Source organism: Peromyscus leucopus, chromosome 16_21 (assembly GCF_004664715.2).
Source record: "Peromyscus leucopus breed LL Stock chromosome 16_21, UCI_PerLeu_2.1, whole genome shotgun sequence".
NCBI classification, from domain to species: Eukaryota; Metazoa; Chordata; class Mammalia; order Rodentia; family Cricetidae; genus Peromyscus; species Peromyscus leucopus.
The window spans coordinates 10,611,352-10,638,994 of NC_051084.1; the positions used below are offsets into that span (position 1 = coordinate 10,611,352).

At 55.4% G+C, this 27,643-nt stretch overlaps 1 protein-coding gene across 3 annotated transcripts in view; it reads left to right on the forward strand.

Moving 5' to 3' along the window:
- The window catches only part of Pacsin1 (protein kinase C and casein kinase substrate in neurons 1), a 45,734-nt gene extending 18,977 nt beyond the window's left edge, over window positions 1-26,757 (forward strand). The window contains exons 1-10 of one of the 3 annotated variants that reach the window (XM_028888364.2): window positions 8,990-9,081; window positions 18,014-18,130; window positions 18,945-19,101; window positions 20,324-20,559; window positions 20,985-21,140; window positions 21,235-21,410; window positions 22,746-22,866; window positions 22,963-23,090; window positions 23,647-23,834; window positions 24,126-24,235. In XM_028888364.2, coding sequence (XP_028744197.1) covers window positions 18,077-18,130; window positions 18,945-19,101; window positions 20,324-20,559; window positions 20,985-21,140; window positions 21,235-21,410; window positions 22,746-22,866; window positions 22,963-23,090; window positions 23,647-23,834; window positions 24,126-24,235 — 1,326 coding nt within the window. In that variant the 5' untranslated portion in view covers window positions 8,990-9,081; window positions 18,014-18,076. Of the gene's footprint in view, window positions 1-8,989; window positions 9,082-18,013; window positions 18,131-18,944; window positions 19,102-20,323; window positions 20,560-20,984; window positions 21,141-21,234; window positions 21,411-22,745; window positions 22,867-22,962; window positions 23,091-23,646; window positions 23,835-24,125 lie in introns of those variants that run through there. The other 2 variants (XM_028888366.2, XM_028888367.2) reach the window with 2 other exon arrangements.
- The last annotated feature ends 886 nt before the right edge of the window (window positions 26,758-27,643 follow it).

A 27,643-nucleotide genomic window follows, 5' to 3' on the forward strand; every position in this document is an offset into this window, starting at 1 on the left:
CCCGCACACATGCTAAGTACATGCATACCACTGGGCCACACCCTGGTGCCCTCTCCCACATGCATTGGGGACCCGGTCGGGACGGCAGCGGAGGAAGGGCTGTGGGGCACAGACTTGACCTCCACGCGTGAGTTTGGTGCCCCTCCTGCCTTGCCCCACCGCCCCCTTGCAACAGCAGAACTAGCAGAATAGTTTAGATGCAGGAGTCGCCGGTCTCAGGGTGCCTGGGGGTCGGCATGATCGAAGGCACAGCCCCCAGCCCTCTCCTCCTGCGGGGGGGGGGGGGGCGGGCAGGCTGGGCTCAGTTTGCCTCGGGTTACTGCTAATGCTGTTTTTATCGGAGCAGGGGAGTGTCATCTCTAAATATAGCTCATGACGGTGGAGGCTGCTGCATCCCTAAGTGTGAGTTTTACACTTGGGGGATCGTGTTTGTTTGTTTGTTTGTTTGTTTTCTTTTTGTCAAAGAACTGAGTCTCTGCCCCTGTCACAACAGAGGAGACTGGAGTGTGATGTGCAGGAATGTTCCTTGGGCTCCATCACCCCGGGCACTGGACATGTTTGCACTTCCCCCTCCCTCCCCTCCCCTCCCTTCTCCTCCCCTCCTCTCCCTCCCCTTCTGTCCCCTCCCTCCCCTCCCCCTTCCTTCTTTTTACTCTTTGGTTGTGAACTTTAGCCTTTAATGGCTGAGGCCGCCCCCCAGCCTTTTTTTCTTTTTAACTCCTTTTGAGAAAGGGTCTTATATAGCCCAGGCTAGCCTTGGACTCACTGTGTAGCCAAGGATGACCTTGAATTTCTGATCCTTCTGCCTCCGTCTCCTGAGCACTCCTGTTTTGCTGGGGTGCTGGAGATGGAAGCCGGGGCTTCATGTATGCTAGGCCAGCACTCTGGCAGGTGAGCCACACCCAGCCTTGTGTTGTGTGCTCCGGTGGTTTCTCTTAGTGCTGTCCCTTTGACTTGGTGGTGCAGGAAGGTCCTGTTGGTAGCCAAAGCTGCGGTATTAAGGAAACTGGGGATTGACTTGTTTGTTTGAGACAGGGTCTCATTATGTAGCCCTGGCTGTCTTAGAACTCACTATGTAGACCAGGCTGGCCTTGAACTCAGATTCTCCTGCCTCTGCCTCCCCAGTGACTTCAATGTATATTTTAGTATTTACCCTCTCGTCACTTGGGTGTCTTTATTTTTTGAGGTGAATTATAGAAAACCTACGCAGACTCTAAAGCCCTGAATGCTGATTTAAATACCTCTGCCACACTGTGAGAAGCTTGGAGACAAGGCGGTAACAACGTGATAATTGTTACTTCAACTCACAATTTAGAAAATTCCCCAGAAGCCTAGCCTGTCATCTCCACCTTGCTCCGAAGCTTATCTCCTGTTCCTTCAGGTTCCAGGGGCCTCCTCCAGCCGCTGTCCTCAGGCAGGTCTGCTTCTGACCCTCGGTGTCCTTCACTGAGACCTTACCCTAAGTCACCGACGGGTGAGTGGGTGACAGGCTTTTCTTTCAGCCGCTTCTGTGGAGTCCCACAGTGTCTTCTGAGCAGCCACGGTTGTCTGTTTTCCGTTAGACAAGGTGCCACGTTCACACCCCACGTTTTCTGGTTCTCCAGAACCCCTGCCGTGTGCTCTGTGGTGTTGGCGATTTTATCAGTTTGGGTGTTTGTTTTGTGTCCTCTTTCTGAACACTTCTTCAGCTCTCACCTTCCTCCCTCCTTCTGGACTCAGACAACATACACTTGGATCTCTAATGATGGTCACACAGCCTCTTGAGGTTCTGTCCATTCCCCTTCCCAAAGCCCATTTTTTTCTCCGTTGTTCAGACTGAATATTTTCTTTCTTTCTTTTCTTTTTTTAAAAGTCTCTCTCTCTCTTTTTAAAATTTATTTATTTAGTATACATTGTTCTGCCTGCATGTGTGTATGTCTGCCTGCATGCCAGAAGAAGGCACCAGATCTCATTACAGATGGTTGTGAGTCACTGTGTGGTTGCTGGGAATTGAACTCAGGACCTGTGGAAGATCAGCCAATGTTCTTGAGCTCTGAGCCATCTCTCGAACCCCAAGACTGAATATTTTTTGAGCTTTGAGTAATTTCCATCTCTTTGTCTTCAAGTTTACTGTTTTTCTCCTCCTCTCTTATCTTTTTGTTTGTTTGTTTGTTTTTGTTTTTGTTTTTTGAGACAGAGTTTCTCTGTGTAGCCCTGGCTGTTCTGGAACTCGCTTCGTAGACCAGGCTGGCCTCGAACTCACAGAGATCCACCTGCCTCTGCTTCTCAAGTGCTGGCATTAAAGGCGTGCACCACGAGCTCAGTCAGTAGAGCATGAGACTCTTAATCTCAGGGTCGTGGGTTCTTGCCCCAGTTTCAGACCTTCCTCAGGGCCGGGACTGACGAGTACTCAGCAGGCTTCCTTCCGTTGTTGGAATAAATTGGAATGTTCAGTATGACTGACAAGGTTCTGTAGGGTTGAAGCCCTGCTTCTCTCTTTTGTTACATTGCCCTTATTGCTCTCAGTCTGGGTAGTTCTTTCTGACACCCACCCACCCTTCATCCATCCATCTACTCATCTACCCATCCACTGATCCATCTATCCATCCATCCATCTACTCATCCACCCATCCACTGATCCATCTATCCATCCATCATCCATCATCCATCCATCCATCTACTCATCTACCCATCCACTGATCATCTATCTATCTATCCATCCAGCTATCCATCCTCCACCCACCCATCCATCTATTCATCCACCCATCCACTGACCCATCTATCCATTCATCTATCCATCCATCCATCCTCCAGCCACCCATCCATCCATCTACTCATCTACCCATCTACTGATCCATCTATCCATCAATTCATCTATATATACATTTATCTATATATCCATTCATCCATTTATTAATCTACCCACCTATGCATCCATCCATCCATCCACTGATCCATCTGTCCATCCACTGATCCACCCATCAATCTGTCCATCCACTGATCCATCTATTCATCATTTCATCTATATATCCATTTATCTATATATCCATTCATCCATTTATTAATCTACCCACCTATGCATCCACTCATTAATCCATCCATTCACTCACCCACCCACCTACCCATGCATCCATTCATCTATCTAAACATTCATTCACTCATCCACCCATCATCCATCTACCCATCCACACCTCCCCCACCAATCTACCCATCTACTGACTCATGCATCTAGTCATCCAGGCAACCACTTACCCACCCATCTACCCATTTACCCATCTCTCCTTTACCTATCCATCTATCTACTTTTTTTTTTTTTTTTTTTGAGACAGTGTCTCACTATATAGCCCTGCCTGGTTTGGAACTCACCACGTAGGCCAGGCTGGCTTTGAATTCACCTGCCTCTGCCTCACCAGTGCTGAGATTAAAGGTATACATCTCCACACCTGGCCCATCCATCCATCCATCCACCCACCCACTGTCCCACTCCTACATCCATCTGTCCACCCATTCACTCATCCCATCCATCCATCCATTCATCCATCCAATCATCACCTATCTGCCCATCCCTACACCCATCCATCCACTCATTCACCAGTTTTGGGTCCCTCCCACTTCAGGACACTCGCCTTTTCTGTTTTCTCTGCCAGAAACACCTCTCCCACAAGTCCTCACACATCTCCCTCTCTCCCTTTATTTAGGTCTGCTCAAATGTCACCTCTTCACTGAGAGGCTGTAGCCTGGGGGTGTAGCTCAATGGTAGAGTGTTTCGTGTGTGTGTGTGTGTGTGTGTGTGTGTGTGTGTGTGTGCCTCCTACTCACACTTTCCTTTTAGCCAACATTATTTTCCTGATAACACAGACTAGCACTTGAAATGACATTATTTATTGTGTACCTCCCCTTTTGGCATGAAATGTCATTAAGTTTATGGATGGTGTCTGGCTAGTTATCTACTGTGATATCTACTGTGTGTTATCTACTACCCCTGACCCCAGAGTAGACTGCACATAGTAGGTGCTCAGGAAATATTTGGTAAACATACTCAAGGCACTGGCCTGGAATTTTTTTTTTTTTTCTAAATCCTAGAACTCACTTTGTAGACCAGGCTGGCCTCAAACTCAGAGATCCACCTGCCTCTGCCTCCCAAATGCTGGGATTAAAGGCGTGCACCACCACTGCCTGGCTACTGGTCTAGGATTTATCGAGACACAGCTCGGTGTGGTGCCAGCTTCATCTTCCAGCTATGTGTTGGATCGTGAGTCTCACACACGAAGTTCCAGGCTCTTGTGAAATACAGATTCTGATGTGTGATACCTGGGGTGAGGACCAGAGCCCTACATGTCTTGATGGGTAATGCAGATGATGACTGCTCTCTCTGTGTCTGTCTCCGTGTGTGTGTGTGTGTGTGTGTGTGTGTGTGTGTGTGTGTGTAAACCATACCCTCATACCTACTTAGGCACATGTCTCCCACTGACCTTCACCCCCAGCTTTGGACCCAGATCATAAGCAGTGCAGCCTTAGCGGTTCTGAGACTCAGTTTCCATACCTGCAAAGTCCTGTGTCTGCTGCCCGACTCAGCAGGTTGCTCACTCGGGTCCAGTGCCCTCCTCTGGGCCTGAGGGGCTCTGGAATCTGCTTCAGTCTGTTCGCTTCCCAGTGCCCAGTGTTCAGCCTCCTATGTGGACCCCCGGGGAGCTCTGTCTGTTGTATTTCTGCAGAGCTGCTCAGGGCTTGAGGAGGGTTCTGGCATTTTGACAGTCAAGGGAACAGTATGCAAATGATATGCAAAGCAGCAGCTAATGAGCCCCGATTGCATAGGCCCTGGTGCTGGGGGACGCGTGGATGGCTGTGCCAGGGTGGGGGCAGAGGCAGTGAGTGCTTTGGGGGCTGGGCAAGAAGACACAGCAGAGGTGAGAGACGCGGCTATGGCAGGGCATGAGGGCAGCTGCTTTGCGGCCTAGGCGTGACCCTGTCCTTGTCCATGCTGTCCCGACAAAGGGGTGGGGGCAAGGGCCAAGGTCAGTCCTGGGAGAACTAGAGCTGCAAGAGACTGGGGTCTTCCCAGCAGCAGACCAGATTGGGCCAGATTGGGCTAACGGGAGGGTGGCGCGGGAAGGATGCTGTCCGTGGAGAGGTGACGGGAGGGGTCTGCTTCTCCCACGGGGTCCGTCTGGTAGCTGAGTGTGGGAAGGCAGGACTCGGGTCTGCCTGGCAGCAGATGGGCTGGGGCAAGCCCACTGGAGGGGGCAGCTGTCTCAGTGTCCCTGGACGGAGCCTCTCTTTGGAAGAAACACGATCTCGGCTTGGGGACTGACGGGTGGGCTCTACTTACAGCGCCTGGGAACGCGATCCCTCCCATCCCCCAGCCGTAGCCCCTCCAGACAGCCTGTGCTCCTCAGCACCCAGCACCTCTACCCCCCAGGCCTGAGAACAGCTGGCGGTGGACTTATTCCAAGGCTACATGTTACCTCAGAGGTCATTTCGTGCCCACCACTCGACTGACCCACCCTTCAGACACAGTGTCTCTCGGTTTTGCCTTTGATCCGAGGATAAGGACTGAACTTGGCTATGAACCTTACAGACTTTCCGTGGCGGTTGCCATTTTTTTCCAGTTAAGCCTTTCATAACGCAACCACCAAGATCATAAAGGTTGTCGGGCAGAGGGTTCGAACCCCAGCCCAGCCCTTCCTTGACTTGATCACCTTGGGAAAATGACTTAGTCTCAGAGCTTGTTTCCTAGAGGGCCTGTGTTCTTCTGGTGGGGCAGCCTGAGACCTCTAGCTCACGGGGGACTTGCCGCCTTGTGCCAACATCTCCAGTGCCATAGTGTTCCTGCAGTCTATGACTGGCAGCCGTGGTCTGGTTGAGAGGGACTTGTGTGACAAACGTGGATGAGGCTGTTGTTATCATGAAGAACCAGGGCCTGGGGATGCACACCTGTGATCCCCTCCCTCACGAGGATGGAACGCTGAAGGCCAGCCTGGGCTACGGAGCGAGGGCAAAGCCAGGCTAGACTGGGCAACTTATCGAGCCCCTGCCCCAAAATGAAAAACAAAGAGACTCGTTGGGGGTGCTGGTGAGATGACTCAGTGGGGAAAGGTGCTTGCAGCCGACTCTGGTCCCCTGAGTTTAGCTGCAGAACCCCTGTGGTGGAGGGGAAGAACTGTCTCCTGCAAGCTGCCCTATGACCTCCAGTTCACCACGACATAGGGGTGGGCATGTGCACACGTGTGCACTTACACGCACGTAAGGTAAGCAAGTATGGGACTGGCAAGATGGCTCAGAGGTTAAGAGCACTGGCTGCCTTTCCAGAGGTCCTGTGTTCAATTCCCAGTATCCACATGGTGGTTCACAGACATCTGTAATGAGATCTAGTGCCCTCTTCAGGCCTGCAGGCACACATGCGGACAAATGCTGCATACATAATAAACAAACAAACAAACAAATAAATCTTTAAAGACATTTATACACGTAAATAAAAATAAATTAATCAAAAACAAAGCCAGGCAGTGGTGGCACACGCCTTTAATCCCAGCACTCAAGAGGCAGAGGCAGGCGGATCTCTGTGAGTTTGAGGTCAGCCTGGCCTACAGAGTGAGATCCAGGACAACTAGGGCTACACAGAGAGACCCTGTCTCAAAAATAAATCAATGAATGAATGAATGAATGAATGAATAAATAAATAAATAAATAAATAAATCTAAAACATTAAAAATGTCAAAAAGGTTTTGTGGGTTTTTTTTTGTTTGTTTGTTTGTTTGTTTTTGTTTTTTCGAGACAGGGCTCTCTGTGTAGTTTTGGAGCCTGTCCTGGATCTTGCTCTGTAGCCCAGGCTAACCTCAAACTCACAGAGATCTGCCTGATTCTGCCTCCCGAGTGCTGGGATTAAAGGCATGTGCTACCACCGCCTGGCATGTTTTTGGTTTTGGTTTGGTTTGGTTTGGTTTTTCAGAATACATATGTATATGTATATATATATATATATATATATATATATATATATATATATATATATTTTCAGTATCCTGTGTCCTTTACAAATAACTTTATTGTCTTTATAAAACTCATCCTAGGGCCAGACTCTTAGTCTATTGACCCCATGTTGTTCCTTTTGAGATTGCTTTTCCCAGTGACTTCATTCTAACCACCCACTGTTGGGCTCACAAGACGTCATTCTTGTGCTCCTCCTCTTGGAAAACTTGACTCCTCCCCTGTTCTCCTAGTGAAACACCAGCCACTCATGCCAACCAATGAGGAAGACTGCTGGTCTGCTAGTCAGGGAACACACGTGACCCTGTTCTCCTAGTGAAACACCAGCCACTCACGCCAACCAATGAGGAAGACTGCTGGTCTGCTAGTCAGGGAACACACGTGACCCTGTTCTCCTAGTGAAACACTAGTCACTCACGCTGGCCAACGAGGAAGACTGCTGGTCTTCACATGTGGTCAGGGAACACACGTGACCCTGTTCTCCTAGTGAAACACCAGCCACTCACGCCAACCAATGAGGAAGACTGCTGGTCTGCTAGTCAGGGAACACACGTGACCCTGTTCTCCTAGTGAAACACTAGTCACTCACGCTGGCCAACGAGGAAGACCGCTGGTCTTCACATGTGGTCAGGGAACACATGTGAATCTAAATTAGACCCTTTCTTTTTCTATCTCTGTAGAATATATGTCTAAGGACGTACCTCCAGCTCCACGGGATCCAATGCCTCCAGTCTCTGCAGGCACGGGCACAAATAAAATAAACCTTCAAGCCGGGAATGGAGCCCCATGCCTTTAATCCCAGCACTCAGGGCAGAGTTTGAGGTCAGCCTAGTCTACAGAGTGAGTTCTAGGACAGCCAGGGCTATGAAGAGAGACCGTATCTTAAAAAAAAAAAATCTAAGGGTCATGAAAATGGTTCAGTCAGTAAAATGCTTGCCTCAAAAGCTTGAGGACCTGAGTTCAAATCCCCAGCACCCATATAAAAACCAGCAACACAACGGTATATCCCCAACACTGGGGAGGTGGAGACAAGAGGGGCCCCCCGTCCCCAGGCACCATGGCCAGCCAGTCCAGCCCAACTGGTGAGCCCCAGGTTCAGTGGAGTACTTTGTCTCAACGTTCCTGAGGATTGGCCACTAATCTCCACACACACCTGCCTTAAAAAATTATCCTTACTTTTGCTGGGCGGTGATGGTAAACACCTTTACCATCCCAGCACTCGGGTGGATTTCAGTAAGTTCGAAGCCAGCCTGGTTTACAGAGCGAGTTTCAGGATATCCAGGACTGTTAGATGGAGAAACTTCGTCTCGAAAAAGAAAATTATACTTAACTTTTAATAAGGCTGCATGGTGGCACACACTGCCCTTAATCCAGCACTCCAGAGGCAGAGGCAGGAAGATCTCTATGAATCTGCACAGTGAGCTCAGGCTAGCTAGGGCATCACAGTGAGATCGTCTTGAACACAAATACATGAATCTGTATAATGGGTCTGAACTCTTAGAGCGCTGGGCTGTGTGTGGGTATTTCAGTCAACCTAGCAGGACTTGGGGGGTCTGGTCACTGAGCCTGGGTGATCAAGTTTTCTGAAATGTCTTGCTGAGCAGCTCAGCGTGAGATGAGGTGTGAAGGCTGGAGCAGGAGCACCTCGTGCCCTGCAGGGAGGCTGGCAGCCAAGGAGGGGGTGTGCGACCCAGGGTGCTGGCAGCGAAAAGGCGAGATGCGAGATGCGGGAGTCTTCGCGGGTCACCGCGGCGGCGTGGTGCAGAAAGAGGGCGTCCCCTGCCGTCCACCCAGGGAGGACATCTGTGCGCAGCATTACCCGGTTGCCATAGAAACGAGCAGCGGGCGGTGGGTGGCTGGGGAAGGAGGCGGGTCGGGAAGGGGGAGGCCGGCGCGTGGGGGCAGGGAGCTGGCTCCTGCAGTCCGGGCGCTGTCGCCTCCGGAGCCAGAGCGCGCCAGAGGGGACCCCGAGGACGGAGCCCCGAGCCCGGCGCCAGGCCCCCGCCCCACTCCCACCACGGAGCCGGTGACCAACCAGCTCCTCCGGCCCTGGCTTGGCCCAGCCGGGGCAGTCAGAGCCCACCTGTCCCCAGCGTGGTGCCCAGCCAGGCTCAGGTAGGCGATGGGGGTCTGGAGAAGTCTGCATGGAGAGTGGGGACCCAGCGACCTGCTGGCTGGTCTCACCTGGTAGCAAATGCAGGTCCGAGGGGCTTCGGGGGGCCAGGGACCTGCTCTCTGCACCGCATTGGGACTGTCCGCTGTCTGTCGTCGTGTCTCTCCTCCGTACTGCCTTCCCTGTCTGCACCACAGGTGTGACTCGGTAGAGCTGTCCCACTCCCCGGAGGCAGTGGGCTCAATGGCCTCGGGGCGGCTAACCACGGTGCTGCGCTCCCCCAGGTTGATGCCAGACAGGGAGGGGCTAGGCGTGGAGAGAAGCGCGCTTGTCTCCCGCCCCCACTCCCGGGGATCTGCTGATCTCTGGCTGTTTGTCACAAACCTCCGTCTGACCCCAGAACCTCTGGGGTGACTCCTGGGTGGTCTTGTACATTGGGCTCCGAGTCAGGGCAGCTCGGTCCCTCCCGCTCCGCGTTCTTTTGGCCGATGGGATGACCCTGCAACTCTCAAAGGGCTCCCGACCCAACCCCCAGCCAGCCAGGGATCTCCATGCTGGGGAGGGTGTGCTTGTGGCCGGCCCCCCCCTCCAGCTCGCCCCCCCCCCCCGCTGTCCCTCTGCAGCGGTGCACCCGGGGACCTGCTCACTGCTACAGGAGGAGCAGGGAGACTGCGGAGAAGCTGCCGCTGTTGCTCCGGAGGAGGAGGAGGGAGCAGAGTGGAGCACTGGGGAGGAGCTGAGCAGGGGCTGAGCAGGGATAGCCAGGAAACCCTACCCCGAGAGTGGGCTAGGGCCCTACCTCTGTGCCCAGCACCCCCTGGCTGTTTGACTGAGTTCTTTGCTTGGTTCTACACGAAGTGTGGGTCCCCCTCCTTCCCCTGGGCACTCAGAGAAGGCCCGGCTGCATGGTGGGAGCCTGCTGTAGGTTATGGGGGTGCTGATTTCTGCAAATGTCAAGTACACAGTCTGGGAGTGTGGGCACAGATTCACGCCTTGAAGGCAGGGGCCTGGGAGGTAGGAGCGCACGAGTGGGCTGGGAAGAACGGGGTCAGGGGGTGCAGCTCTCCCCCCTCCTCCCTCAGGGAAGCCTTGAGCTGGGGTGCATGCATGCCCTGCCCTCTGCAGCCAGGCTCATGGGCCTCGGGGCTGTCAGCTGCCACCTTGGTCCCCCAGCAGGGCTTATTTGGAAGACAGGGTCTTTTAGCCAGCACCTGCCCATCGTCTGACCTCCACTCCCCGCTTCCTGCCCTGTCTGTGCCGCCCCCCCCAACCCCGGTTCTTGACAGGGTTCAGTTTTTGCATGATGTTTGCTATATACTCCATTGCCACTAGATTCAGGAAGAGTCCCCCGGGATATATTGCTCATCCCCAGTTATCTGCAGCCAAGCCACCTGCTTGGAAACCAGGCCGAGAACCCCCTTTCCCAAGGAGTTTCTCCCACACAACAGAGTCCAAGGGAGGCCCCGCCACTGAAAAGCCCGGAGCTGAGAGAAGCCTGGGCTCCACCCAGTCCATGTGTATGTCAGCTACCCAGCCCCCAATTCCAGAGTCACCCCTCCACTCCTGTCATCAATATCTCAACCACTAGAACTCTTCCTGGTTCCGGTCACAGTATTTCCACACCCACCTTCTCTCCCCCACCTGTGACCCCTCTCCAAGTGTCCTGCCCCCCAGCCGTGAGCCAAGAGGCTCTGCTCCCCTTGTCCCACTGTAGGGGACCTTAGAGATAAAAGCCAGACCACACCCCACCTCTCCCCAGTCCTTGTAGTGGCTCCCACTGCCACTGGGAGAAAACTTCAGGTCTCCTGACCTGGAAGACCCAAGTAAGTCATCTGCATCCTCCACCTGGCCCCTCCACGCCTCCCGGACCCCTCCCTTCCCTCCCTGTACTCAGTCTGCTGCAACCACATAAGCCATAAATGCCACTGATTCTACCTCAGGGCCTTTGCTCTGGCTGGGCCCTCTGGCTGGATGCTCCTCAGAGCTCTCTTCCTTACCTCCCTTGGGTCTTTATTCAAATGTCACCTCAGAATGGCCTTCTGTGACCATCCTGCTTTGCATATCATTGGTCCTGGCCCAGCCGAGGTTCCCTGCCCCCTTTCCAGGCCTCCTTTCTCCACAGCACTGTATGTCAACATACTTTGTCACTTGCCCGTCCTCTGGTTTCTTGCCCGCCCAACCCCTTTAGAACGTCATTCCCGCAGACTCAGTTCCCCCACTGCCGCTTACCTCTGTCCTGAGAGCCAGAGTCCCTGCCTCAGGGGCTGGCGAGCTTCCGCGCTTTAGCAGGGCTCTGGGATTTGGTCCCACGCGGGAGGGCAGTGTCCTTACCTGGGCAGTGGTCCAAGGGTCCAGGCTGTGATGGCGGTGTGACTCCCCCAAGGGGCTGGAATGTGCAAGCTGCTGCAGCTGCCCCTACCACGCTCCATCTTGCCACCCAAGACAGCCAATACTCCCTCCTTCCTGTCGCCTGGGTGCCATCCTGTGGGGAAAACCCATCATGTCCCTACCAGGAGTGTTACCCACACCCACATAGCCGGTGGCTCTGCCTCTGCTCAGGGTGGCCGTGGATGCGTGGGCTCAGGACACACAGACTGGACAGACAGGTGCCTAGAGAGGGCACTGGCTTTTGATCACTGGCTAAGGGGACGAATCCAGAGCAGGGGCAGACGGCTGTTCCCCACCTTTCGGTACTCACTTAAGGCTCCCCACACTCTGCCTTGAGACAAAGTTGGGAAGGAAGAGACCCCGGGAACCTAAGACGAAAAGGGGAAGCTAAAATCCCATGGGTCCCTGCGCCCCGCGCGCATGCTTGGAGCTAAGGCCTGGGGTGAAGGCTGAGCCTCATTCCTACTGTGCAGTTCTAGGCACCTGGGGCCTGGCCTTCCCATACCGTCACGTCTAACCGGAATGTGTGTACCCTAAGGCGTCGGGGGCATCTTGTGCCGTCCCATCCAGCAACAGCTCACCCAGGGAAGCTCTGTGGATCTGTGGGGCTGGACATGTTAGTCCTTCACCAGGCTGGGAGTAGGCTGAGCATGGGGCTGTGTTTGGGGGTGACGGTCCAGAGAGGGGAGAGCCGGTGCTCAGCTCGCGTGTGGAGGCTAGGGTAGGGGTAAGAACAGGTCGGAGGCTGGCCTCTGGGCATCTACCCTCTAACCCTTTCTGCTGGCGGGGTCCACCAAGCTCCCGGCTGCTCAGTCAGTGCCCACTGGGGCCTGGGTCTCCCTGGTACCTCCTGTTTCCTTTAGGGGCCAATGTCTGTGGATCTCTCATCTCTAAAAGAAGTCCCTTGGGGACCTCCAGGCAGATGAAATGGGGTCAGATGCATTTGTTTGTTTTTTGGAGACGAGGTCTCACGTAGGTCAAGCTGGTTTAAATTAGCTATATAGGGAAGACAACTTTGAGTTCCTGATTCTCCTGCCTGCACAGTGAGTGCCGGGTAACAGGTGTGTGCCCCTGCACCAGCCCAGGCCTGATTTCTAGGCCCAAAGAGAAGAGGAAGCCAGTTCTGGGACTGCCTTCCCACCAGGACCTGGGGGTCCTCGATGAACCCAGCAGCTCAGAAGGAGCTCCAGATGTTAGCCGACTCAGTGGTGTTGGCCATGGAGCAAGGGCTGCCTCTGCCCACTGTGTTGGTGACCCACTGCATTCTCTATCTGCCCCGGGATGGGTGGTATGCACCCCCTCAGCTTCTCAAACGAGGAAACTGAGGCATGGGTAGTTGAAGTAACCCACCAAGGTCCCACAGCTGAGAAGTGGCAGAGCTCTGATTTGAACCCAGGCTTCCTTCAGTCCTGTGTGGCCCGTGGGCAGTGCACTGCCAACCTGAACCCGCACTGCAGGAGGGGGTGAGGAGAGCGTGGGTGAGGAGAGTTTGGGGTGAGTGACGAGGGGCAGCAGACTTGAGGGAGCACAACCAGAGGAGGCTCCTGGTCTAGAAGAGGGGCGGGGGGCGGGGCAGGGGACACAGCACCTCACCTCTGAGCCCATGTCTTATACTGCACTGTGTCCCAGCAGAGACTTCTCTGCCCTGCCCACTCTAAAGGAGGAGAATGCTGGGAGCCACTGGGCATGTGTGGAACCCGAGGCAGCTCTGGCTGACCAGGAGGTCTGAAGAAGGGACACTGCAGTGCTAGGCTGGACCCCAGGGAGCAGGGACAGAGGAGGACCCAGCCAGCCTAGAGTCTTCTGCCTTGCTGTGTGACCTTGGCCTGCTGCATCCCCTCTCTGAGCGACACACACGCACGCACACACGCACGCACGCACACACACACCCTGGCCTCATCCCTGCCTCTGGCTTCCTCCTCACCTCCTGGGGAGGCGGGGCTCAGAAGGGACCAGAATAGTGGTGGGGACTGTATCTGTAGCCAGGGCTGGGCCCAGTTCCACCAGTCACCACCTCAGTGGCCCTGGATGTGCCATCTCCTCTGCCTCATGCCTCAGTTTCTCCGTCTTTAAGTGTAGGTGAAGTATGTGTAAAGCATGGAGACCATAGCTGGCACAGAGTGGACCCTCAGTAGCTATGAGCTGGTGACAGCCAAGACCGATGTCAACACCACTTTCACATCAGTGTCTGGGGCTGTAGCTCAGCCGAGCACGCTTGCCAGCGTGCAGAAGTCCTGCTAACTATCCACGGGGTGTGGTAGCCCAGGGATCCTAGCACTGGGGAGGTGGAGGCAGGCGGATCAGAAATTCAAGACCGTCATCCGCTATGAAGTGAATTTGAGGCAGCCTGGGCTACTTAAGACCTGTCAACAACAACAATAGTGAGTGATATAAAAGAAAATGGACTTGGATCTGGACCCTGGGCTCCCAGTCCTAGGCACCCTTTCCCGTCAGGGGCTCCTAGTTAGGGTTCCCAAGAGACACAGACCAGCAGCCAGAAGGAGATGGGGGAGAAGGGGGTTTCTGAGAGGCTGAGAGAGAGGAAAGTGGGGAGCTGCTGGTGCATATCTCAGCCCCAGCATCAGGGGGCTGGGGAAGCAGGGGTTCCCATGATGCTGGGCAGGAGAGCAGCCAGCAGCCTCCCCTCTCCTCTGCCCCCCCTGCTCCCCACCCCCCGGCTTTAGGTGCCTGTGCACACTGGTGGGCAGGCTCCTTTTTCTGTGTCCATCCCCCCATGCTACACTCTCTACCAGAGCCCCCTCAACTCTGCACAGACCGCATGCTGGGCCAGCTGTGTGTGTCCCTTCAGTCCAGCCAAGTGGGCATCTGACCCCAGAGTCTCCCACCTGCCTGGCCCTTATTCCACCCCCAACCCCCCCACCCCGGCTGCTGCTCAGTAGGTACCCAGCACAGGACAGGCAGCCCTGGTGTTTACTGGCTGTCCTCATGACCCCCATGGCCTGAAGCAGCGCTGGCTGCTGGTCCGCTGGTCACCTTGGAATGACTGTTCCCAGAACCCTGTCATGCTTTTCCCGTGACCCCGGACAGACTCCTCACAGTGGCGTCCCTGAGCCTGTGGGGTTGCGTCTCTATGTGGCTTGGTGATTGCCACGGGTTGATATTGGTGAGGAAAGGCCACAGGGAAACTGGGTGTGGTGGCCTTTTGCTCAGCTTAGGAGTCTGCGGGGCGTGTCACAGGAAGTGCCAGATGCCAGTCACACCCACTTCCTGACCCCTGACAGAAACGACCCTGTCATTAAGAAGAACGTGGCATTCTGTAGGGGGAGCCTCCTCCTGCCTCTGTGTGTGTGTGTGTGTGTGTGTGTGTGTGTGTGTGTGTGTGTGTGTGTCTGGGGGCTCATTTGACACTCCTCTTCTATCGTCTCAGCCTGCCTGCCTCCCTTCTAAGCACAATCCCATGCGGGTACCACCCAGAGTGGCTGGAATGCAGAGGGCCTAGGGTCTGCTGTGGCCTGGGCTTGCTAACTCATCTCATTTTTTTTTTTTTTGTAATTAAGACTTTTTATTTTTAATCATGCGTATTGTGTATATTGGTGTGTGGGTCTGGTGCCTGGAGTTACAGGTGGTTATCAGCCACCTGACATGGGTGCTGGGAGCCGAACTCAGGTCCCCTGGAAGGGCAGCAAACATTCCTAACGACTCTCCAGTCACTCAGCTAATTCTGAAGTCAAGTCATTCCCAGCAAGGCCCAGAGGGGCCACTGCCCAGAGTCACGGAGCAAGTCGGTACCGGACCTTCCTCACGCCACCTGCTACCTCATCTGAGCGCCCAGCAGGGTTCTGCCAGCCGCGCTGCCTGCGGCCTGTGCCCTCTTAGCGTGACACTCCAGGTCACAGCCACACTGTCCCTGCTGTGTGCCGGGAGGACATCCTCAGCCAAGCTCCCGGGCCATTGATTCTGTCCTCTCCTGGGCTGCAGGGTGAATTGTTTTTGGTTGTTGTTATTGAGACGGGGTCTCACTATGTGGACCAAACTGACCTCAAACTCAGAGAGATCCTCCTGCCTCTGCTTCCTGAGTGCTGGTATTAAAGGTTTGTACCACCACACCAACTTTTTCTTTACATTTCTTTTACTTTGTGTGTAGGGGTGTTTTGCCTGTATGTACATCTGGGTAACACACTGCATACAGTGCCCCCATGGAGGCCAGAAGAGGGCATTGGATCCCCTGAGGCTGGAGTTAGCTGGTTGTAAACCACCATGTGGGTGTTGGGAATTGAAGTCAGGTCCTCTGGAAGAGCAGCCAGTGCTCTTTTTTTTTTTTTTTTTGGTTTTTTCAAGACAGGGTTTCTCTGTGTAGCTTTGCGCCTTTCCTGGAACTCACTTGGTAGTCCAGGCTGGCCTTGAACTCACAGAGATTCACCTGCCTCTGCCTCCCAAGTGCTGGGATTAAAGGCGTGCGCCACCACCGCCCGGCGCTTGCTCTCTCTCTCTCTCTCTCTCTCTCTCTCTCTCTCTCTCTCTCTCTCTCTCTCTCTCTCTCACACACACACACACACACACACACACACACACACCATTTTTGTTTCGTTTTGAAATACAATTCATGGGCTAGGGAGATGGCCCAGTGGGTAAGCAGTCACATACAGACCTGAGGACCTGCCTCCCAATCACCAAAACCCACACGTCCTCGTTGACCTTCTACTGATGTAATAAACACCATGACCAAAAGCAGCTCAGGGAGGAGAGGGTTATTGGACTCACACACCCCAATCACAGTTGATAGTCAAGGAAGTCAGGCAGGAACCTCGGAGGAATGCTGCTTACTGGCTTGCTCAGGCCGCTTTCCCACTGGCCCAGGACCACCTGCCCAGGTTGGCACGGCCCACAGTGGGCTGGGCCCTCCCACATCAGCTATGAATGAAGAAAATGCTTCCGCTGAAAAGATTTTTTTAAATCATGCACATTAGTTAAAAAAAATCCAGTTTATTCACAAGCAGCAGTATGAAAAGCTGGGGTGGACCCGGTGTGGGAAACGTGTCCCGCCCCTTTCCCAGTCACATGCTTCCTCGAAGCTGACCACTGCTCCCATTTTGCTTCGTGGTCCTCCCAAAATAGTCCCGTGTGTGTATATATATACATGCTTTCCCAGCCAGACTGCTCTGCCTGGTGTGCATGTCACTTTGGCGGTGTGGTCTGGGATGTGGGGTGCAGGCTGCCGCTCTGCACTGTAACTTACTTACCCAGCGTCCTCGGGACCTGGATCTGGGTCACCCCAGCCTTTGGTGTGGACCCCACTGTTGCATTGAACAAGCTTGTGCGTGCGTGCGTGCGTGCTTGGCTGGCACCCTGGAGGTGAATTCCTAGAGGTGGTGTTGTGGGGGAGAATTCCATCCTGTGAGACCGTGAGGAACGGTCACCTCTGCTCTGTGTCACTCGGTTCCCCATCACTGTGGCCGAGAGGCTTGTGGCAGTTCTGACCTTCAGTGGCACGGAAGGCCATACTGGGTCATTCCAGGAATAGGTCGCCAGGCCCCGAACCAGAGAGACCGAGGCTGGGGGAGGGGCACCCTTGACCCAGGATCCTCATGCGTTGGTGCCACTTGCCCTGAACCTGAGGGACCGTGGCTGGGTGGGGTTTCCCTGCCCTCTGCCGGGTGGAGCTGAAGCTTTCAGAGCTAGTCCGCCTTCACCCAGAGACCTCACTGGTCAGGGTTCAATCCCACCACTGCATGGAAAACAAGGAAGGTGCCCCGGGAGCCATGGCTGCCTCTCGGAAGGCTGTTGCCTGATTACTGAGGCATTCTCAGCTGGGTGACAGTGAGGCCCGGGAGGGAGGGGTGTGCCCCCTGGCCCCTGGGGCAGAGCGTGGCCTAGATTGGACAACTGTGATGCCTGATGACAGATCCAGGGCAGACACAGCGCCAGGGATGTGGTATAGATCACAGTGTGACCCCAGGGCCAGAGAGCCACATGCTCAGCCATGTGGGGGGAGATTTGTAAGCAGCTGATGGGGTGGTTGAGGCAGGGCTGGGACAGGCAAAGGAAGATGGACAGAGCCCAGCTGGAAAAAGTGGGGGCGCCCTTAGCTCAGGGTCTCCCTCCTGTCAGCTCCCAGGGATCTTCATGGCAGAGGCTGGGGCTCTAGGGGACAGGACCAGAGGCTCTGTGTTGGGGTCAGGGGGATCCAGGAGCATCTTTTGGATCTAGTGTCAGGTTCCACCTGGGTCAGGTGGGGGTGCCGAGGAGAGAGTGGCCCCAGCTAGGACACCAACTGGAACTCACTGATATGTGGAGAAGGCGTGTATAAGCTGGGGGTGGGGGGGTCCGTAGGAAGATGGCTTCCGAGGAGAGGCGCTCAGCAGAATCTCGGGAGGTGGGAAGAGCCCGGGTCGGGATGGGCACTAGGAACCACAGATTGAATCTTGGGGTTGTCCCCAGGATGGTTAGCCCTTCCAGGAAGCCCCCACTCCAGCTTGAGGCTCGTCACTGGGAACCTTCCTTCTCTGTGTGAGTCAGGGACACAGGCCTGGAACAGGACATGGACCATGTCCCTCATCTCTGTGGATCTCTGCCCTGCCCTTGCAGCTTGTGAGCAGCGGAGCCTGCTGACTGCAGATTCACACCTGCCCGGCTCCCTCCGGCTGCGCCATGTCTGGCTCCTACGATGAGGCCTCGGAGGAGGTCACCGATAGCTTCTGGGAGGTGAGTGGAGGAGGTCTAGGCTCCTGCCTGTCCCCTGACTCAACCCATGACCTCAGCCTTGCACCCCAACTTCTTGGCCTGTCCAGAATCCCCAGAGTCAAACCGGCAGCCGAGGTCTTGAGGGTGGGGTGGGATCAATGTCCGGAAGCTGCTTCCCGGAAGCTGCTCCAGAAGGAGCCTGTAACATTTCACACTCTGGGATCAGGCCCTTCACACTAGCATCGGCTATATCTCACAGTTCTCATAGCCTGCCTAGCTGTCCCGCCGTACCCTCTGTGTGGTGGGCAGGGGATGCACTTTTGAACCAGAGAGTTGGGTGAGCCCAGGGACCCCACAACCCCATAGAGGTAGAGGCCAGACATCATTTTCAGGAGCTTCTGAGAGTATTTGTGACCTGAAGAAAAAATATATATATACTGCTTTTGGCTTTGGAAACTAAAAAGGAAACTGGCAAGCCTAGATTAATAAGTGCTTAATGAGATGTCCACAAAACATAATATTGTGTCAAGAAACAGTAGCTCCGCTCAGGCTTATATGACTCGTATAAATATAATAATAGATTTAGCTCACAAGAGCAAAATGAATAATTCATTCCAGCCCAAGTCCAAATTATATAAAACTCCGTATGCTTTTTGTGGCAGTGAGGAGGTTTTGGAGCAGGAGGAGGAGGAGGGTAGGTGGAGACCGTGGGGTCTGACGTGGAGCTCTGGGACTCCGCCGCGTGGAGGGCGGGACGAGGCGGAGGCGACGCGCCCCCTGCAGGCCAGGGCCAGGATCGCAGGGGCCGCCGGGTCACTTGCTGCTCTGCCGCCAGGTGGGGAACTACAAGCGCACGGTGAAGCGCATTGACGACGGCCACCGCCTCTGCAACGACCTCATGAGCTGCGTGCAGGAGCGCGCCAAGATCGAGAAAGCCTACGCGCAGCAGCTCACCGACTGGGCCAAGCGCTGGCGCCAGCTCATCGAGAAAGGTGCCCCACCCCCCACCCCGGGGCTCTGACGGGTCCCCCCCTCCCCGGGGGGGCGGGTCCCGGGTGCACCAGCATCCCAGCCACAGGGCTTTTCACAACCTGGGTGTCCTGGACCAAAGCAGGCCCCTTCATCCTCCAGCTTTGTACAACTCCAGAGTGAACACACACGCACGCACGCAGGCGCGCGCGCGCGCACGCACACACACACACACACACACACACACACACACACACACACACACACTTTTTATTTTAAAAGAAACTTCCAGAGAAGTCACATTTATAGTGCAGAGAACCCCTGGGTACCCCTCAGCCAGCTTCACCAGCTAACATTAACATTTCACTGCAGCTTTCTGTTTAATTTTGAGATAGAATCTTATGTAGCCCAGGCTGGCCTCCAACCGTCTATGTATGTGGCTGAGAATGACCCTGAAATCCTGATCTTTCTGCCTCCACCTCCCTCCCTCCCTCCCTCCCTCCCTCCCTCCCTCCCCCCTCCCTCTCCCCTCTCCCCCTCACCTCTCTTTTGTTTCTTTGAGACAGAATCTTACTCTGAAGCCCTGGCCGCTAGGATCACTCTGTAGACCAGGCTGGCAGAGGGAGCCGCCTGCCTCCCGAGTGCTGGGTCTGAATTGTGTACCACCATATCTGCAGAGGCTGCTGCTGCTTCCTTTTCTTCGTCTTGGTTTTGCTGTGTAGCCCGAGCTGGTCTTAAACTTGAGATCTGTCAGACAGGCTTTTCCTCCACTAATCTGCACGTTTTTCTGAACAACGTGAGGGAAATTAGAACCCTCACCCTCACCCCCAAACTCTCCACATGTCTGAGAACAGCAGCAGCTCTTACCACCATCATCCAGCTGTCATCATCAGGGCGTTTAAAACCGCTCATAAAGAAGCCAGGCGGTGGTGGCACGCGTCTTTAATCCCAGCACTAGGGAAGCAGAGGCAGGTGGATCTCTGTGAGTTCAAGGCCAGCCCAGTCTACAGAGTGAGTTCCAGGATAGCCAGGGCTACACAGAGAAACCCTGTCTCGAAAAGCCAAAAACGGAAAAAAAAAAAAAAAAAAAAAAAAAAAAGAGGCTGGCTAGAAGTTTGGGGACAGTGAAGGAAGGTGTTTCTGTTGCCGTTGGAAGAGAGGGGAGGCATCCGAGAGAAGGAGATGGCGGAGAGGACTGTAGGCCTGTGTAGTGGGGTCCCTGTAACTCCCTGCCATTTTCCCCAGGTCCGCAATATGGCAGCCTGGAGCGGGCCTGGGGTGCCATGATGACGGAGGCAGACAAGGTGAGTGAGCTGCACCAGGAGGTGAAGAACAGCCTGCTGAACGAGGACCTGGAGAAAGTCAAGAACTGGCAGAAGGACGCCTACCACAAGCAGATCATGGGCGGCTTCAAGGAGACCAAGGAGGCAGAGGACGGCTTCCGAAAGGCCCAGAAGCCTTGGGCCAAAAAGATGAAGGAGGTGCCTCAGACAGACGGGGCGGGTGGCCAGCTCAGGGGTGGCGTGTCACAGGAGCGCGTCTGTGGCTGGGGACGGTCCCCACAGGGAGCGGAAAGAGCTGTCCACACAGGGGCTGGTACCTGATGTGCTTGGCACACAGCCGGCTGGCTCCACAGATCCCGTGATGGGCATGTCTGCAGATCCCATGACAGGCATGTCTGCAGATCCCGTGCCGGGCATGTCTGCAGAGGCCGTGAGCGGTGTCCTGTGGGACAGCAGCCCCAGATGAGGGCCTGGACTGAAGCCTGCGAGCCAGAGCCAACCGCAGCCTGTCTCTTACAAGGGCAGCTCCACAGTGGGGGCTGGGGGAGGGATGTGGAGTGGACAGGCAGGTGTTGGTGATGGATGACCACGTGTCTACCCACCCTGGCCCTCTCTCCCCACAGCTGGAGGCGGCCAAGAAAGCCTATCATCTGGCTTGCAAAGAGGAGAAGCTGGCCATGACTCGGGAGATGAATAGTAAGACGGAGCAGTCCGTCACCCCCGAGCAGCAGAAGAAACTTCTGGACAAGGTGGACAAGTGTAGGCAGGACGTGCAGAAGGTACCTGTGGGGAGATGGGGGGGCAATGAGAGTGGGAGCTGGGAGCTGCAGGCCTGGGGAGGCCTCACCCCACCCTCCACCCCGGTACCCACAGACTCAGGAGAAGTATGAGAAGGTGCTGGAAGATGTGGGCAAAACAACGCCGCAGTACATGGAGGGCATGGAGCAGGTGTTCGAGCAGTGCCAGCAATTCGAGGAGAAGCGGCTGGTCTTCCTGAAGGAAGTCTTGCTGGATATCAAACGGCACCTCAACCTAGCGGAGAACAGCAGGTACCCGGGCATGGCCCGCTGAGTAACTGGAGTGCGGGCACCCCAGGCCTGGCGACGGCGGGGGTGGGGGTGGGGGTGGGGAGAGCTGCTGCAGGGGTGAGCCAGTGCTCACTAGTTACCTTGGAAACACAAGCTTGGGTGGTGGTGCATGGCCGTGGTGGGGCCACTGGGGCTGAGAGTGTTGGGCTGGAGGGAAGGACCTGAGCTCTGTTCACAGAACCCACACCAGGTAGCTCACAACTGTCTGTAATTCCTGTGTCAAGGGTTCTGTCACCCTCTTCTGGCCTCTGGAGACACTTGCAGTCACATGCACAGGCACACACATATAAAATAAAATTAAAGAATAAGTAAAGCTTGGGTTGGAGAGGTGGGTGGTTCAACTGATGCACTTGCCGCTTTTTGTTTGTTTGTTTTTGTTTTCCGAGACAGGGTTTCTCTGTGTAGTTTTGGTGCCTGTCCTGGGTCTCGCTCTGTAGCCCAGGCTGGCATCGAACTCACAGAGATCCGCCTGTCTCTGCCTCCCGAGTGCTGGGATTAAAGGCATGCGTCACCACCGCCAGGCTCGCACTTGCTGCTTTTACAGAGGACCAGAGTTGGATTCCTGGGTCCCACATCTGGTGGCCTCCAAGGCCACACAAACACATGTGGTGTCCACTTACACAGACACATAGATAAAAATAAATCTTTAAAAAAAATTCTTGCTGAATGCCTTTAATCCCAGCTCTTGGGAAGCAGTGGCAAGCAGATCTTTATGACTTCAAAACTAGCCAAGGCTACATAGAGAGACTCCGTCTCAAAACAAAACAAACCACAAAAGTTGCAGAAAAAAATAAATCTTAAAAACAACAACAACAACAACTTAAAAGCTGGCAGTAGTGATGCATGTCTTTAATCCCAGCACTCAGGAGGCAGAGGCAGGTGGATCTCTGTGAGTTTGAGGCCAGCCTGGTCTACAGAGTGAGTTCCAGGAGAGCCAGGGCTACACAGAGAAAGCCTGTCTCAAACAACTAAAATAAAAAGAAAACAACAAGTTAAAGGTCTGTAGACATTGCTCAGTGGTTAAGCACTGAGGTTACCTGCCTGATAGCTTGCAAACGCCCCGGACTCCAGTTCCAGGGAATCTAATGCTCTCTTCTGGCCTCTCAACACCGGGGACACACATGTGCAGACATGTTCATGCCGGCAAAACACCCACACACATAAAATAAATAAATACAATTTTAAAAAGAAGGGCGGGGTGGGGAGAGTCTTCTGCTTCCTGGCTGGGGATGTGCCCAGCATCCTGGCCTCTGGATGGGATGAGAAGAAAGCCTATGCCCCCCCCCTCCTGTGTAGCTATACCCATGTCTACCGAGAACTGGAGCAGGCCATCCGGGGAGCCGATGCCCAGGAGGACCTCAGGTGGTTCCGCAGTACCAGTGGCCCCGGGATGCCCATGAACTGGCCTCAGTTCGAGGTGAGGATGCGCAGGGTGGCAAAGGGGAATCCTTTTAGCAGGTTAGGAGGGGACTGCCGGTTCAGATCCCTCTGCCTGACTTCTCTCCGCCCCCAGGAGTGGAACCCAGACCTCCCCCACACCACTGCCAAGAAGGAGAAACAGCCTAAGAAGGCAGAGGGGGCCACACTCAGCAATGCCACTGGGGCTGTGGAGTCCACATCCCAGGCTGGGGACCGCGGCAGGTGAGTACCTCCCATGGAGTTCCTGGGTAGGAGAGAGACCGACATACGGGGACAGATACATTTTATCCAAGAAGACAAGAAATGGCCCCAGACCATAGCTGCTATGTGTCCTCTGAAAAACAGGTGGGTGACCCTTCAAGACTCCTTGCTGGGACTCAGTGTGTTGGGCACTCTCCTGCATTAATGGACTCTAGCCTCCGGCCAGCCTGGAAATGTATAAATGTGTGCATTTTAAGGACAGGGAAACTCGAGTCCAGAGAGACTAGGCAACATGCCCAAGGTCACACCTCAGAGCCAGGGAAGGTTCTTCGCTCCACATCCTAGCTGGCACCCATTTAGGGATGGTGCCCCTTTCACAGGGTCAGCCCCCGGGGTCCTCTGCAGCCCTCCCTCCCTCCCTCTGGAGCTGAAACACTGATGCGCAGTGCTCAGGTTGTCAGGGAGTCGCCGGCTCTGCCCCAGCCTTGGTAGAATTTGGACCCAGGCTCTGGTTAGGAGAGGGCATTGATAGGGGCGGGGACGAGCCGCTGACGGAGGTCCTCCGTGTGCACCCCAGCGTTAGCAGCTATGACCGAGGCCAACCGTACGCCACCGAGTGGTCAGATGATGAGAGTGGGACTCCCTTCGGGGGGAACGAGGCCAATGGCGGCGCCAACCCCTTCGAGGACGATGCCAAGGGAGTCCGCGTGCGGGCACTCTATGATTACGACGGCCAGGAGCAAGATGAGCTCAGCTTCAAGGCCGGTACGGGGGCGGGGCCGGGGCCGAGGGGCGGGGCTAGCGGAGAAGACTGGGCTTGGAGACCGGGATTTCAAGGGTTGGCAGGTAAGGGGCCCGGGCGGAGTCCCCGGTGTGGAGGGCGGGGCCGAGACCCAGTTCGGTGCTGGCTGAAGCGGGTCAGGGGCAGCCCCTGGAGTTGACTGGGCTGTAGCCCCGAATCTAAGTTCCAGGTAAATCAGTGGGACAGAGAGGTAGGTGCCTCTGTGCTGAGGGACCGTCCATCTTAACCATGTGACCCCGTGTTCCCCTCCCCAGGAGACGAGCTCACCAAACTAGGAGAAGAGGATGAGCAGGGCTGGTGCCGCGGGCGGCTGGACAGCGGGCAGCTGGGCCTCTATCCTGCCAACTACGTTGAGGCCATATAGCTACCCTGCCCACCCAAGTCCCCTCACTCCGTGTCCATCGCCTCCCGCCCTCCCCCTCCCCTCGCCATAGAGTTCCAGACATATTTTCCGATCAAGCTTTTATTTTTTTAAAAGTCAAAACAGAACAAAAGAAGAAATACAAAGAGACAGAGTTTGCAGCCTACCTGGAGGCCAGGGTGGTGGGGCTTAGGACGATGGCCCCAGGCTGGGCCAGGGTCTTGGGACTTTAGCCCAATGTCACATCTGCTCCACAGAGCCCACCAAAGAGTCTCCTGAGCCCTGAGGGATATCTTCTGGATCCTTCTACCCTGCCTCACTTTCCCGCCCAACCCCAGGCTGCCAGCAGCTACCCTCGTCACCCGAGCCTGGCTTCCTCACCTCTTCGTCCCTCCCTGTCCCCTTCTGCCACTGTCCTCCTCTTAAAAGCCTCCTCCACATCCCAGGAAGGAGGCCTCCCGATCTTTAGTCTTCCACTCTGCCCTGGGGGTGCTCTTCTCCCAGCCCTGATCTTTGGGTCACCCTTCTCTGTGGAGGGTCCAGGGCCCTCTGGGCTTCCCCAGAGGTGAACCGGAGGAAGCGAGACACACGGGAGAGGGAAGGGAAGAGCAGATCCTCCGTCCAGGCTGTGCCAACCCTTCTAATGCTGGGCCCATTTTGAGGGGTGAAAACCCTGTCTGGGCCTGGGGACAGAGGGCTCCTCCTCAGAGCCACTCATCAGCTCAGAGGCCCTGACCCTCTCCTCAGGCCTTGGTACTGGGCAAAGCGCCCCTCACCCAAGCCCAGGGCAAAGCCAGCAACAGTAGCAGCCCTTCTCCCACTCCCTGGGGAAGAGGCATTGGCCACCACCCCCCCTTCCTTCATGGCCATCCAGAAATGCTCCCTCCTTCACTGTGTCAGTATCAGCCTTTGTGAAGCCAATCTGCAAGGCTCTCGGCCTCCTTTTCTGCTTCTGTTACCTGGTCGACCGAGGAGACACACGGGCTCAGGGGAGCATCCAGGTCCCTTCTCACCTGGGGAGACACACGGGCTCAGGGGGGCACCCCGCTTGGCACTGTAAGGGGAAGCCAGCAGCTCAGGCTGGCCCGAGAAAGGAACTCTGGATGGTCACCGTATTTTCCTTGTCTCTTTTGGTTTTCCAACATTACCCCCTGAGTGCTGGCAGCCCCCCATTTCTCTAAGCCTGAGTCTCCATTAAAGGACTCCCGGGGGTCGGAGGGGACACAGGGCCCTTGTGGTTGGAAAGGGGACAGCAGCTTTCCTTGGGTGGGTGAGTGGGAAGCAGACAGGTTGGAAAAAAAAAACCCCGGGGGAGACTGGTCAGAGGCTGATTATCCGGATCTTTGGGAACAAGGACCTGAGAAGTCCCATGCTCACAGCTGGTGTCTGCTAGGCCTCTGGGCCACAGACACCCTCTGCCCCCTGAATCAGGTGGCCTTTTGGGCCTCCAGGGAAAGAGTACGTGGCCCTGAGTTCTCTGGGACCCTTTAGCTCCCTGCTACTTCTTCTGACACTGTTAGGTCATGGACCCAAGCACCGGGGCTCTGATCCCCCTTCTCGTGAGTAGGGCTGTGGCGGGGGCCTATGTTGGGCAGTCCTCCCTCAGGGCCATGAGCATGGCACCCTATGGACAGGGCTGCCAGCACCCCCTTCCTTATCACTGTTTGCCCTAGGGGCTTCAGCTGCAGCCTAGGTTGGGTCCTGGGCCCCTCAGGACCTGAAGCAGGATTCAAAGCCCTCCTTTTTCCATAGCTCCTCCTGCCTCCCCAGCTGGCAGGAATCCTTCACCCCTTACCTTTCCTCACACCCCGGAAAGGCAAGAAGCCGCCATGCCTGCACCTTGGGGCCTGGGCTCCCCCTCTGCACCAGCGGCTTCCCAGCACCTGGGAAGGGGCTGTGGTCCTGTCCAGACCCCAGGCCTGCCCCTCCCCCAGTACACTAGCTGCCCACTCCTGGGCAGGGACTGGAAAAATCTATCCCTTATGAAGAATCACCTTCAGTGACCCCATTTGGGACCAGACTTGGTCCTCAAGCACCTCAGCACCGCGGTGCTGAAGGGTCTCCCCCCTTGGAAGTCCCTAGAGCCCTGAGCCAAGCCCCACCTGTCCGTTCCTGGTGTCAGGGCACTCAACCTTGGGCTGGACCATACCCCTCGCCATGTCCACACCCCTCCTGTACTCCCCAAGGGCCCCACTGATGCTGTACGAGACCCTGCAGGGCTCGGTCAGTGACGTGTTTCGTCCCCTGTTAAACCACGACCCTGTAGCCTGGTTCCGGGGAGGAGCCAAGGCTGCCCCTCCGCCGCCAGCCCGTCGCCCGCCGCCCGCCGCCACTGCGTCTGCCGCCCTAGGCTTCCTGACTCCATTAGTTCCAGACACTTGTGAAACTCCGAGAGTGCTGTGGTCTCAGCAATGCACCTGTTTTGTACATGATTGTGAAATCGAAAGGTATATAAATACAAATATATATATCTATCTATCTCAGTTGTGACTGTATGGCTGTGGATAAAACCAGAATTCTGTCAACCTGGCTGGACTTGTCATCTGAATCATGTGCATCTTTAGTTCTGGGGGTTTGTGTGGGTCCTTGGAAGGATCTCTGTCACGAAGATGTCTGTCCTGGGTGGGGTGGCCCTGTGCAAGGCTAAGTGCCGACCAAGCTGGGCAGTTGAGGGTCCACGTCTTATCCAAGGGAGGTTGCTGAGGCTCTGGCCTCGGGTACAAAGTGGCAGCACTGACCAGTGGACCTGGGCATTTAAAGTCCCAGAGTCGCGGCTCTAAGGCGGAGGTGTGGCCCGTTGGTTCTTGTCTAACATGTGAGTTTGTTTCCATACCAGGCACCACAACCGATAAGTAAACAGCCAACTTCATGGTTCAAGGGTGAACTGGATCTTCAAATAGTTCTGAGTTTTAAAAGGGAGTTCTGAGGAGCCATTGCTGAGGCCCCCCATGGGGTGACAAGGTCCTCTTGCTCCTCTGCTGCTTGCCCTGCTGTGAACACATTTTGTAGGTGGCCTCCTGGGAGCATCTGCCCTGGCAGGACTGGAGCTCAGCTTGCCACGCCCTCCCAGGCCCATCCTGGAACTCTGATGCTCACTTGCGCCTCAGCTGGGTCTTTTCTGAGACTCACGCCCTGCTTCCCCTGCCTCAGCTCTCCCAGTCTGTGGGGGTATCAGAGGCTCTTCTGACTCTGGCAGTCTGATAGGGCCTCACACAAACATAACCCTGCACCAGCACCCCCCCCAGGGTGCACACAGCACCCCCCCCAGGGTGCACACAGCATTCCCCCCCAGGGTGCACACAACATTCCCCCCCCAGGGTGCACACAGCACCCCCCCAGTGTGAACACAGCACTCCCCCCCAGGGTGCACACAGCACCCCCCCCAGGGTGAACACAGCACTCCCCCCCAGG